The sequence below is a fragment of the Phaseolus vulgaris genome, chromosome 5 (assembly GCF_051622355.1).
Source record: "Phaseolus vulgaris cultivar YP4 chromosome 5, ASM5162235v1, whole genome shotgun sequence".
NCBI lineage: Eukaryota > Viridiplantae > Streptophyta > Magnoliopsida > Fabales > Fabaceae > Phaseolus > Phaseolus vulgaris.
Genome location: NC_143502.1, coordinates 30,909,604 through 30,924,233, shown reverse-complemented (window position 1 = coordinate 30,924,233; position 14,630 = coordinate 30,909,604). Strand labels below are relative to the sequence as shown.

Below are 14,630 nucleotides of genomic sequence, written 5' to 3'. Positions count from 1 at the left end.
GACCCTAAAAGAGTTTCAAGATTATCTCTTCCCTTAGTGAAGTTAGATAAAGTTTTCAGCAAATACTCAACTTGTTTTTCCAGCATTTTACAGTTTTCACAAGTCTTTATAGAAGCATGCAAACATGTCAATTCAAGGCATACAAGATCAGGTTTAGCTTTCTGCAGTTCCTCCTCAAGAGATTTTACCTTAGGTGCAAGAACATTATTTACATTTTGCAATTTAGAGCAAATAACAGCCAGCCTATTTGCCTCATTATGAGTTTCTTTAAAGGCAACAAACAATTGATCATAATTTTCAGATTCCATAGAGAAATAACTAAACGGATCAGATATTGATCCTTCATATTTCATCATGAAACACATATTTGTTTCTTCACTTTATGTTGAGGAGCTGCTTGTTGAGGATACTTCATTTTCTTCCCAAGAGATATAGGCTCTTGTCCCCTTACTTCTTTCAACCTTCTTGTTGGTTTGTTTTTCTTTCATTTGATTGTTTGGACAATCACTCTTTATGTGACCTGTTTTACCACAACCAAAACAAGTATAGTTAGAAGAATTTAATTCATTCAGTTTATGATACCTCCTTTTTTGTTGAGTCCTATCTCTACCTTTCTTTTTTAGGAATCTGCTAAACCTTTTTGTAAGCAGGCTTAGTGTTTCATCATGTTCAAAATTCTCTGCTTCCTCACTACTATCATTCTGTACACTTGTTTTTAATCCAAGTCCTTTAGTTTTTCTTTCCACTATTTCTTGCTCTTTAAGCCTTTTAAGCTCTAGCTCATGCTCCATTAATTTTCCAAACAATGCAGCAGTGGACAGCTTTGACAGATCTTTGTTTTCTTATATAGCAGTCACTTTGGGTTGCCAACTCCTATCAAGACACTTCAGCACCTTTATATTGAGCTCTTCTTTGTCAAACACCTTTCCTAGTCCAGTAAGATGATTTACAATGTGGGTAAACCTCTTCTGTACATCAACAATGTTTTCTTCAGGTTGCATCCTGAAAAGTTCATATTTTTGAATGAGTGAGTGTTTTCTTGATCTCTTCACATCATTCGTGCCTTCATGAGTAACTTCCAAAACCTCTCACATCTCTTTAGCCGAATTGCACTAAGATATTATGAAGAATTCATCCATTATCAATGCAGAAGTTATGATGTTCTTAGTTACAAGATCATACTGGGTTTTTGCAAAACAATGTGCTTCAATTGAATTCAAATAAGTTTCCCAGATTTTATTCAGATTGACTAATCAGAAAACAAGAACAGTATGAACAGACCCAGAATGAACAGATTCAATTTTAATTGAACAAGTTTATTTTCTGATAGATTAGCAAATAAAGTAGTAGATGAGTGCAAAGATTAAGAAAGATTGAACACCATAAGATTATACTGGTTCAATCAAATGAGCTACATCTAGTCTCACCTTTACCAAGGTGAAATCCACTAAAAATAGTACGCACCAATTACAACACCTAATGTTCTTGAACCCTACAAGAACTAGGCATACCTAGCTAGAAAACTCTATTCCAGCACACAACTCTTCAAGAAAAACTCTATTTCAGCACACACAACTCTTCAAGAAACCCTATCAAGAAGAATTTTACAATCACACTTTACAAAGAAACGAATGATGAAAGAAATACACTTGGAAAGATAGTGCAACATTCTGACTAGACCAGTAGAACATATTGCCCAAAATAGTGACAACACCTCCAACCAAGCTTTGAACAAAAAACAAGAACGAGCACACTTTTTCTTTTCAAAAAACTCTTTCAAGAACACATGCTCATTCTCTGAAAACTCTCAATCTCAGTTTTTACACATTTTCTCAACACACCCTTTAGTGAGAAAATAACTCTCTTTATATAAGAAATGATTTATAACAGATTTTTTAAAAAACAATTTAAAAATCAATTATAAAAAGAACAGATTGAAGTTATAATGAATAGATTTATTTTCATAAACACAAAGAGAGATTTAAAACAGATGCAACTCAGTTGTTTTAATAGCATAACAAGATGAGCCAAGATACTTTATGCACACAACAAAGTTATCAAAACTTTTAAAAGAACAGGGCATCAAGTTAAAAAAAAAATCTATTCATTTGAGACAAAACAAATTCATTTTCTATGCAGTAAAGCATATTTTGGAAAATCATGAGAAAAACATTTTAGAAAACGTTGTGCTTGATCTTATCATCTTGATAAGGGTTAAGAGGTGGGTCACAGGGCAAAAATCTCACTTTAAATAGACTGTAACCTATACATAAGACTATCCAAATACAAATACAATCTTCAAAGCAGAACACACAATTCTTCATCAAACACAATGACTTGAAGGAGCAGCATCCATCTTCAACAAGGTCTGTGAAATCCACGCACATTCTCCATTTGTCGTTGATCTTTCGGACAAACACCACATTTGCCATCCATTCGGGGTATAGAATCTCCCTGATATGACCGACGTTCAACAAGTTTTGCGACTCGGTCTTGATAACCAGGCGCCTTTCTTGTTGAACTTTCTCCTTCTTTGGACCACTGGCCGAACCCTGTTGTCCATAGTAAGCCTATGGCACAAGAAATCGGGATCTATCTCGTGCATGTCGGCTGAAGTCCATGCAAACGCATTCAGGTGTCTAGCTATCACCCCGACTATCTGGTGCTGCAGCTCCTTCCCCATAAAGGCATCGAGCTTGAACAACTTTCCTTCGATCTACCTTTCTTCGACGTCGCCGGCTGGTCCTGGTCGAGGTTGGTGACTGAGCTCGGTTTCCAAGACTTCGGCTACCTTTCCCCCCTGGGAGATAGTTGCGACGTTGTAATTGTTTAACAAGATGCTTTGATGTCTCCAAATCCTAGTAGAAAGCTTGAAGAACTTGTTGTAGTTGTGTGTGTGTGTCTCTAGTTGTTTGAAACTTGTTAATTCACTCCTTAAGTTGATCCAAGCTCTATTGAATCTTTAACATTTTGAAAAGATGGATTTTCTAAAAGGAAGTAAAATTTCAACAAGTTGAAATTTTGATTTAACAGGTTGTTTGACACAGTGGATTTTAAGCTTTGTCTTTGCCTTTGCTATCAAACAAATTTGAACAGGTTGAAATTTCGTTTTAAGAGGTTGTTTGACACTTAGTAGATTTCAAACTGATTTGGAAAAGCTTTGTCTTTGCCTTTTCTGTAAAACAAATTTTAACAGGTTAAAATTTCGAAACAACGGGTTATTTGACACTTAGTGATTTTGAATGTTGTAAAAAAACATTCAATCGGTTATTTCGAAAAATCAACCGACTATTTTGCTGAAAACCTTAACAAAATGTTGTTAGGTGGTTTTTCTGTTTTGAATGATTCCAACTACAGGCTTTTGTTGTAAACTATTTTAACCATTTGATTGTAAGATAAAAAAGGTGGTTTTTACGCTCCTATGCATTAACAAAGAAAAAGAGATCAGTCAAAAACAGTTTTGAAAGAGCTTTGGATCATCTCAAGTGTGTGGAATAGGATTGGGTCTTGTATTCTGATCTTTGATCTTGTGATTTACCAAGGTGTTTTCTATTCCCTTCCTCCTTAATAATTGTATTTCTGTACTAATGTTCCAAGAAGTATTGTGTGTTCTTGAGGGGATCAAGATCAACATTCTTGGAGTGTGAAATCCTGTAAAGTTAGTGGGATTCTGGCTTGAGGTGTGTGGTGTTGCAAAGAGGGTGAGTGGGCTTTGTGGGATTCAAAGTCAACTCTTTGTGGTTGTGTAAGTTTGTAATATGTGATTGATTACACAGTGATTCAGTGGTTTATGAGGATTGGATGTAGCTCAGGTGTTGAGTGAACCAATATAAACATTCTCTGTGATTCTCTCTATCCTTACACTCTTTAAATTGCTTTAAATTTGTTTTGATAAAACTACTGATAAAAACAACCGGTTATTTCGTAAAAACAACAGGTTGAAATTCTGCATCAAGCTTAAAATCAGTTTTTTATTTGGCTGAATAGTTTCTCCATTGATTAATTCTTCCTAGCCTTTCACTCTACCTTCAATACTTGCGAAAATCATTCAAAAAAAAATCACCCCCTGTCCCGACCAGTCCTCGGTCATTGACCCAAAGACTAACCTCAGGCATCGCACACCGATGCTTGGTAATGGAAGGGGGCCACATGAGGTGGGCCCCAAACACACCTATCAGGGGGTTGGTTAGTCTTTGGATATTGGTATGCTAAGCCCAAGTGTTGGAGATCGATATCGGACATCGGTGGTCTGAAGGTTATAGAGGGCCACGTACAGTGGGCCATAGAGTTATGTCAAGTTAACAGTTAAGACATAAGATGTGCAAGAAGCCTAAGTCACGAGGGATCCATGCACGTGGTGTGTATAGCGCATGAAGGCGCAACACGTATGAATAATCATGGGAAGCGTTAAGGCCCATTCGGGGTTAGGGTTACCAGAGAAAGTTGCATGCATGGCACGTGGATACTTAGGGCACCCACAAAGCAGATGGCGCTAGAGATTAGGTGCACAAGAAGCGACCACTCTGTTATTCATTGCACTCCAGTTGAGGAAGGTTCTATGCGCCAAATACGCTAAGATTACCTAAATAGCGGTGTAGGGACACTTTCCAAGGAACCCTAGATAAGGGTAACATCACAAAGGTAAACCCTTGTTTCAGCCTATATAAAGGATGCTAAGAACCCTAGCAAGGTACACAGTTTTTTAGACTGAAACTACTTTATACACTTGGTGTTTCTTTGCCCTAATACTGACTTGAGCGTCGGAGTGCAAACGGCCATCAAGGCGCCCCTTTGTCTTTGCAGGTGAGAGATTTCTTTATCAAGGAAGCACCATTCTCAGACGGAGATAGAAGGGCCAAAGGCTGTCGTTCGAGTCAACCGGCAGAGCGCGTCAACCGATAGGAACATTTGGCGCCCACCGTGGGGCCCGTTAAAATAAGGTTCCACTCACAATCGTGGTTAAGAGTTCTTTACCATGAGGAGTACGAGGCAAGGAACTGCTGGACCCGCAGGAGTTGTGCCCCCGAAGGGGACAACGTAACCACACAACAGATCTTGGAGACAATGCGTGCCCTCCAAGCAGAAGTAGCAGTGTCTAGGGTTGAAATTTCCGTGTCACGAGCGGACAACAAAAAGTTGCGCAGAGCCAATGAAGAACTGCGCAAGGGCTTGCAACAAGTTGTGCGACGGATGAACGTGCCCCCCTCTATGCCACCTAGGGCGCGTCCCATGCTATTCTCCAGGAAATCATGGATACGCCATTACCCACCAAATCTCTGGGCCCAAAAGTCACCTTTACAGGCATCAAGGAATTAGAGGCCCATCTCACAACGTTCCACACGCAGATGATGCTCACTAGAGGGTCCGATGTTGCGTACTGCAAACTGCTTATGAGTACACTGCCGAACACGACACTAGATTGGTTTGTCAGCCTCACAGACGGACATATCACCACTTTCGACCAATTTGCGACGCTGTTCAGAGAACAATACCTCGTCAATAGGGCCCCATTCGATTTTCGTACGATCTCTTTGACATTAAGCAGTACCAGAGAGAGTCTCTAAAGGAGTATCTGAACAGGTTTGGGGTCCAGGTGGTAAGATTGAAACCCACAAATGAGGCCACGACGGTGCATGCCTTCGTCAAGGGAATGTTACCGGGACCCTTCAGCAAGTCACTGTTAAGGTTCTAGCCGAAGACGTTCACCAAGATCAGACGTCGGGCGTTGGCGCACATCGCCGCAGATGATCGAGTAATGGAGAAACGTGGTCTGGTCGGTCCCATCCGACCTCGAGCAGCAACACGACCACAGCCCATGAGGCTGCACAAGGCGGCAACAGAAAAGAAAGGAGCGGGAAAACCCTACGAACAGCCAAGGGCGGGGGTACACACACGAAGGGACCCACCCTGAAGCACAATTTTCGAGTAGAACTCAAGGAGTTGATTGCTATCCCGAACATAACAGCGAGACTCAAGGTGCCCGCAAAGACCGACAGGAAGATGGGGCCCAACAAGAACGGCTGGTGTGAGTTTCACCAAGCAAATGGCCATTACATATGCCCTGGCACACCAGCTAGATGAGCTAGTACAGAACGACTTCTTGAAGGATTATCTTCAAGAGCCACAGGACGATCAGGCGTTGGTAACCGTAGGGGCAGATCAGGGGCACGAGGTGCCTATTCACGGTGAGGTAAACACAATCTCAGGAAGATTCTCAGGGGGAGGATGCACCGCCTCCTAGCAAAAAAGTACGCACGAGATGTGATGGCTGTGGAGGTACAACAGGTAGACCAGACCCCTGATGTCGACCTCGTCTTCACCAAAGCCGACCTCCAGGATGTCATACCTCATGAAAATGACCCGGTAGTGATCTCGCTAGTCACTGTAGGAAGGAAGGTACATCGCGTCCTCGTGGACCAAGGGAGTTCAGCCAATGTGATGTTCTGGACGACCTTCAACAAGTTACAACTGTCCACGGACTAGCTAAGGCCCTACACCGTATGTTTGTATGGTTTTGCAGGGGACCAGGTGGAGGTTCGTGGGCATATAGAGTTGAGGACGACATTCACGGACGACACGACCTCGCGCACTACCAACATCAAGTATCTCATTGTTAATGCTCCATCGACTTACAATATACTATTAGGTAAGCCAACTTTAAACATGATTGGAGCAGTTGCCTCTACAAGGCACATGAAGATGAAGTTGTCGTCCCTTGAGGGTGTAGTGATCACCATTAAGTCTGACCAGAAACAGGTTAAGAAGTGCTACGAAAACAACCTCAAGACGAAGATAGGGGTGTTCGCTGTTACAACCCAGCCTCCAAGGGAAGAAGGGATCACCCGTGTAGAGATCGCCCGGGAGGAACGACCCGAGCCCGCCGGAGACATAGTGGAAAGAGAGATCGGTGGTAAGACGTTCAAACTTGGAAGATCCTTGTGCCAAGGCACCTTGACGCTTTCGCGTGGTCTGCCTCTGACATGCTCGGGATAGACCCTGTCTTCCTGTGTCACCGTCTCACCATGGATCCCTCAGTCCGACCTGTTCGCTAGAGAAGGCGAAAGTTTAATGAGGGGCATTGAACGCAGTGAGGTGACTCTCGGGATCTTCCACCCGTGTGAAAGCAATCTTGGGCGCTACATAATGCATCGTCCATGATGGCCCGCGAGAAAGGCTCGGGGCAGTCTCTCTCAGGCGGGTTCGTCTCACGTTGTCCCGGGATACGTCAATCATGTCGCAGATCCTCGTTGGTTTTGTGCAGCTCTTCTCGTAATTTCTCTTGCTCCTGTCTAGATTATTCATTGGCTTCTTGGAGGGCCCTGATGGTCTCCATAAGTTGCTGCAAAGTGGGGGCCTCGCCTGTACCTTCTTTCACCAATGGTACTTGCCTTGCGTTCCTCATCTCCGTCTACGAGTTTGAACAAAGTGTGGATGGGATACGGTGGGCGCCAAATGTTCTTGTCGGTTGACTGCATTGCCACTTGACCTAGGATGAAAGCACATTCTTCAACATCTCTCTTAGTTGCTTCTAGTATGACTCCGTTGGGACAGAGGGCGCCCTACCTGTTGATGACACTCCGACGATCAAGTCAGCTAGGGCTCACCGAAAAGTAACAGTTTAGTAAGATGTGCAAAAAACAACGTACCTTTTCCTAGAGACTTATTCTCCTTTTTATCACTGCTCATGCAACATGCAAAGCACTCTCCCTTGAGCTCAGCGAATCTTAACTGAAAATAATTACATTAAACTTTTATTGGTAACAGAAAACCACCAGCCACGGGCACCAATGATCTTCAGGTGCTATCCGCAGGCCCACTTTCTGTTACCCAAGCGTTTCCCTATATTACTAGGGCTAATAGCAACTAGCCATGTGTAACAGATATGTAACAGAAACATGCAAAAGATACATAACAAGGAAAATATTGCCACATATTAACAATAATAACAAAATTATATCTACCACCCAAATATATCTTTTAAGGGGTGCATCATTGAAATTACTTTGTGTACTCATCATGCGATCTAGGCCGAACCTGACCAAGGTCGTTGGCCCAGGTTTGCTTAGGCCCAAGCACCGAGCAGGTCCCTCATGGTGTAAAAGAACCGAGCAGGCCTCTCGTGGTACAAAAGAACCGAGCATACGAAAATACTACCGAGAACCGAGCACTGGTCAATACACATTCAAAAAGAATTTTATCCTCTCAACAAAAAGTCTATCTTAGTGTTGAAAATATCTCAAGTGAAAGATGACAAAGGGAAACAGACTTGATCTCAAAGAACCAAAACAAAACTTAAGAAATTTGAAAAGACAATCAAGAAAATCTCAAAACAAGAAAGCTAAACCAAATTTATGAAAAGAGATTATGACAAAACTTGAAAAGGAAGACAAGCAAGAAAAAGGCACACAAAAAGACTCTAAGATACTTACTAAACTTTTAACAATGAAACTTTCTTTTGAAATTTTTCAAAGCAAAAGGATAAAAATTCCACAAAGGTTGAAATCAATTTGCCAATCAAGATGAACCTAAAATTTTGAAAATATTGCTCTTTGAAAGATTGGAACACAAAATAGCTTGTGCAAATTCCCTTTTCTCTTTTTTTTTTATACTTGTTCTTGGATTGTGGGAATGAAATGTCCATAGTTTTTTACCATTCATATTTTCATATAACTCCAATTTTCACAAAAAGTTTGAGATTCAAAATAATTGATCACTTGAAATCTTTTGTTTGGAACTTAATCTACTTCTAAAACAAGTTTCTAATAATTACTTATAAACTTTCACAATTAAAAGCAAGTAAGTAGAGGCAAAAACATAAGAACTCCTAGAACACTAAAGAACATATGACTCAAGACAAAGAGGCAATAACAAAAGAAGACATAAAGGATCATTCAAAAAGTGAAACCATGTTATTGATTAAGGTAAATGCCGAATTTAAAAGCTAGAAAGTAAAGGCTGAAATTAAAAGTGCTTGAAAGTAAAGACAAGAATTTAAAGGTACTTGAATGTAAAGACAAGGAATTAAGGATGCAAGAAAGTAAAGTGTCAATAAACTCTAAACAAGATAAACCCAAAAACCAAAGCTCTGATACCACGTGATGTGAGTTGATTTTTAGATATTTTCATTTATGGTGACACTTTTACTTAAGATTGAGATTTTAACAATTAAAGGTGAGGACCTAAGGAAGATTCTCACTGCACACGAACTTAAAATAAATGGTTAAGTAAGTGTGAATGTTCACTTCACAAAGGTAAAGACGAAAAACAAGATATGGTGAGAATGAGATGCAATTGCGGAATTGAAAATGGGCACAAGGTTAACATCAATGGTGGTCACGACCTCCCAAATGATGCACCATACTCATGATTATGAGCGAAACCCAAGAGCAACAAAGAAAAGAAACTAAGAGACAAACATATAGAATGGAATGGAGAAATGGAATGAGAAAACTTATGATGATGGGTGAGAAATGTCACGCCACTTGGAGGGTGATGTGCTCCAAGATGAGTGTGTTGGCCGCCACTTGAGAGCTTCCCAATCACTCAAGATAAGACCTCAAACCTAAGAGGACATATGCCTCACTAAGAGCTCACACAATTTGTGCAAAGTTTCTTTACTTCATTCAAATTCAACTTGTAAAATACAATGAGGTGGGCCTCCAATTTATATGTGAAAGAGCCTTGGAGAACAAGTATGAAGGGTAGGATGGAAAACACTAAAAAAAGGGCAACCTTAGGGTTTGACTAAGTCAAATCCGCATCCTAGGCTTGTCCTTCTAGAAACTAGGTCAAAATCCCTTCCTAAAGGGCTAGGAACAAGCTAAGATGCTAACTACACCCCCTATTATGTTAAAGGTACCTTATTCTACCATATATTTGCTATTTGGACCCTTAAAGATAGCCCAAATTATTTACAACATATTTGTATCGTATAAGAAGACCAAAAGGAAGAATAATTGGTGTGCTGGTTTATGCTCAGATCCTCTGGTGAGGTCCATGTGATCCTTGGTGGGGTTATGAATTGTTCGTTGAGATGACTATTCACCATATGCTTTGTTTTTTGCTTCATTGGTCATCTTCATAGCTACTTAGTTTGTATCAATACCTCTTAAATTGATGACATATTTATAATGTTCTCTTATTGGATCCAAAAACTATTTTGGCTTTTCTTTGTGTACTTAATATTTTTTAAACACACACCTATTAATTTGAACTCTATTATTATGGACTTTGTTACACTAACCAATTATAATTTTATTTATTTATATTTTTATATTTAACCTTTCAACTCGACCCTTCGGTCTAACCTAACCTATATCACGTAATATAATCAATTATATTACAACGTACTCTTATGACTGATCTTCTATCTTAAAAATCTTCTTTTATAAAATTATTTCAAAATATATTATTTAATAAAGTAACTACAAAATTTTAAAATCAAAATAACAAAATTGGAATATACAAAACTATACCAAAAAGAACTTCACTGGATCAGTTGTTTGTTTGTTTATAACAGTTAGGGTCACAAATTCAATTATCACCTTAGCTTTGTTGCAGCTTTAAAGCACCTAAGTGGTCCAAGTGACAACAAACAGATTTGTATTTCAGCAGCTCTCCTTCTCGTTCTTCCCGTTTTTTATGAACACTTAAAACAACAAAAATGTGAATTATGTAATATGTAATATTATATAAAATTGTATAAAGTTATACGGTATTATATTCAACTTTATAATATATATATATATGATTGATTTTATAATTTTATAATCATTCTATTAAATAATATATCTTAAACAATTATTATTGGTTTTATTTTACAAGTAGATGATTTTAAGAATAAGGAAGGGAAACAATTATATCATTCCATTGAAAAAGTAAATAAGACTTTATGTTATAGTTACAAGTTAAAGATAATAATTCTTCTGACTTGTAAGATTTTCTTTATAGAAATTACTTTCAAATATATGGAGAATTATAAAGTAAGGGTTATCCTGTTATGTACATAAAAATTTCATTTCCCTTTATAGGTTCATTTTTTTCAACATGTTATCGTTTGGTCTCCCCTAATATTTACTCCATAGGAAAAATTATGACAAGAGTCAATAAATACTCTTTAAATAATATAACTTTTCAATTCAATGCTTTCTATTACTTATATATCTGAAAAGATTGATCACCAGAAAAATAATTAAAAGTTCTTCCAATATTTCATTTTCATGGTCAAAATTATCTCAATTAGAAGTTTTTTTTTGGCATTTTCATAACTAGAAGAAAAGATTTGCGTAGTTGTACGTGTATGATACTAAGAACGACATCGACAACAGAATTTGTTTAATCATATAAAATAGTTGTATCATTTAAATCTTGTAAGGAGTTTAGTAGCTTGCGGCAAAGAAAATTCTAACATTTGATTGAATGTGTATATATTTCATTTGAATTATATTTTCTCTCTTCAATTCTGATGGAAGAGGCCCCAACACCCAAAAGAGCGTCTAGGACCAACCTTGCATGAAAGGCAACCAAGAGAGCGTCTAGGACCAACCTTGCATAGAGGGCACCCACAAGAAGTGTCTAGGACCCACAAGAAGCGTCTAGGACCAAGAGAGTTGATGTCCAAGAAGGCCCAACAAGTGTAACTTAGTTTTAATTGGGGTGCAAATAGCATAGCCTTGTGAACCTTTGTTTAAATTCTGCAAATTAGGATTAAGAAAGGGTTAACCTAGATTAGTTACGGTTTTCTAGAACCTACCACTAATCTAGGACTGGCCATGTGAAGGTTAGGAGGCCATGTGCTCCCATGTGTCATGTGCTCCATGTGCTTCTCATTTGCATCTCATTTATCTTACATTTGCTCCTCATTTAGCTTACCATTTATGGTCCTCCTTAGGCTATAAAAGGAGGAGCCTACCTCATGTAATTTCAAGATTAAATTGAGTATTGTTATGCTGGCAAACTTGAGCCATACTTTACTCCCTTGCCTAAGATTTAGGTCTTAATCTTCAATACCTTCACCTTCCAAAGGGGGCTGGCCGAACCTCCCTCAATTTCCCTACTCTCATTCACCTCCAAGGCAGCCACACCTCTTAGGAGGGCCTTGATCCATCAACAAACCACTAAGCTTAGCATTTGTTAATTGCTTTAATTACGCCAATTGCTTTTGTTTAGTTTCGCTTAATTGCTTTTGTTTAGCCTTGTTTAAAGCTTTGATAATTTGCTTTAGTTGCTAGATAGCTTGCATTGTTTTTTTTGCATAAAATTTGATTTCTACATCCTCATTGTGTTTTAAGTGATTTACCTAAAGAAAGATTTGTGTGAAGATCATGAGGGATAGTTTTTGGCTAAGGCAAAGACTTGGTATTTAAGTAGTCCATTGTGACTCACCTCTCTTACCTGGAAAACTACCTTCATTAGCTTTCCTCATCTTTCTTAAAGTGAAACATTTCTATACACAAAGTTTTAGTCATGTCTTCTCACTCCTCTAAGTCTATTGAAAGTGATGTGAAGTCCATAAAATCTCTTTTGAAACAACTTGCAAAGGACGTTCAATTAATTTCATATAGACAATTGGAGAATGAGTCAAAAATCAATGAATTGACTAGAGCGAAGGAAGAGAAGTCTCAAAATTCAAAAAAGTCACATACTCATGCATCTCACTCCAAAGATAATGAGTCTCTAGGGGAAGAAAGTCTTAGAATCAATGTTTACTATCAACAACCCCCTAGGAGAAATAGAAGAAACGAGCAAGAAAGCCCAAGGGAGGTTAGGGTAGACCTACCCCATTTCTATGGTAAGGAAGATGTAGAAGTATACCTATTTTGGGAAATGAAGGTAGAGCAACTTTTTGCTTGCCATAAGGTAAATGAAGAGAGAAAAGTGCCCTTAGCCACCCTTAGCTTTCAAGGAAATGCCATGTATTGGTGGACCTCTTAAGAGAGAGATAGACGTCTTCATAGGGAACCTCTGATTGAATATTGGAATGACCTTAGGGGAGCCCTAAGACGTCGCCACATACCTTCCTACTACAATAGGGAGTTGATGGACAAGCTCCAAAAACTCCAACAAAGAAATATGAGTGTGGAAGAGTATAGGCAAAAAATGGAGCTTTACATGATGAGGGCCTCTATTAGAGAGGAAGAGGACACCACCATAGCGAGATTCCTAAGTGGGCTCTCTCTTGAGATAAGAGATAGGGTTGAACTTCTCCCCTATCAAGACTTGAATGATTTGGTTCAACTTTGCATTAAAGTTGAACAACAAAATTTAAGAAAAGCTTCAAGTCAAAGAGTAGGTTCATATCCTAACTCTTATCCCAAGAAAGATTATAAAAGGAAGGGTAGTTAATCTAAAGAGGAACCAAAAGAAACTACCAAACCTTTAGTGAAGGATACCTCCACCCCACCCATCCGAGCTAGGGACACCAAATGCTTTAAATGTTTTGGAAGAGGACATGTGCAAGCACAATGTCCAAACCAAAGATCTTTGTTCTTAAAAGGTAAAAATGAATACACTAGTGGTGAGGATGAGCCTAGCGAAAAAGAAGAAGAAGGGGGAGATGATGAGAGGTTAAATCCTTTAGAGGGGGACTTATTGATGATTCAAACAACCCTCCACAATCAACCTAGTGCATCCATCGAAACACAACGAGAGAACATCTTTCATACAAGATGCAATGTTTTAGAAAATATATGCTCTCTCATTGTGGATGGTGGATCATGCTGCAATTGCTGTAGCACTAGGTTGGTTGAGAAACTAAATCTACCAGTAGTTCCTCATCCTAAACCTTACAATTTACAATGAATCAATGAGAATGGGGAACTACGTGTAAACAAACAAGTAGAAGTCAAGTTCTCTATAGGTAACTACAAAGACAAAGTTTTATGTGATGTAGTACCTATGGAAGCTTGCCATATCTTATTAGGTAGACCATGGCAATTTGATAAGAAAACCTTGCATGATGGTCTAACTAACGAGATTTCCTTCATCCACAAGCACAAAAAGTTTGTACTTAGTCCTTTACCACATTCCCAAGTGGTAAAAGACCAAATACAAATGAAACATAAGAGGGATGAAGAGAAAAGAAAAATAGAAAAAGAGAAAACCCTTGGGAAACAAAAGGCGTGGGAGAAGAGTGTTCCTTCCCACAAGGTCATTCAACAAGACAAGCGAATTAAAAATACCTTTGAAAATATGCTTCTTGTTGAACAACCTAGCCTTACCTCTTGTAAAGGAACACTTGCAAGCATAATAAAAAAAGAAGAGTCCTTAAAAGAGGCTTGCATAGATAAAGATGTAGTAGAATATTTCTCATATGTGTTAAGATATCACCAAGTGAAGGACAAGTTATCTATAGGCATCTCCAAAGGCAAATTTTTATGTGAGATAGTGCCTAAAGAAACTTGTCATGTCTTATTGAGACAACCATTGCAAAGTGTTCAAATTCTCATAAATAATGGTTGTAACAACGAGACTACCTTTACACATAAGAGAGAAATTCTTCATGAAGGAGAACTCATGGGCCAAATTAGAGTTGATAAAACTCTAGAGCTTTTAAAAGGAAAACTTTTGTCACCCATGAGAAAGGATGTTCAAAGACATTACCCTAGATACATTTCTTGTTTTAAAACTAC

At 38.7% G+C, this 14,630-nt stretch overlaps 1 protein-coding gene across 1 annotated transcript in view; it reads left to right on the top strand.

The window, feature by feature from the left end:
- The first annotated feature begins 6,043 nt into the window (after positions 1-6,043).
- Positions 6,044-14,630, top strand: part of LOC137834263 (uncharacterized) — a 30,089-nt gene continuing 21,502 nt past the window's right edge. Inside the window, 3 exon segments of the mRNA XM_090302918.1 lie at positions 6,044-6,185; positions 6,521-6,917; positions 12,990-14,148. Of these exon segments, the coding sequence (XP_090159044.1) occupies positions 6,044-6,185; positions 6,521-6,917; positions 12,990-14,148 (1,698 nt within the window).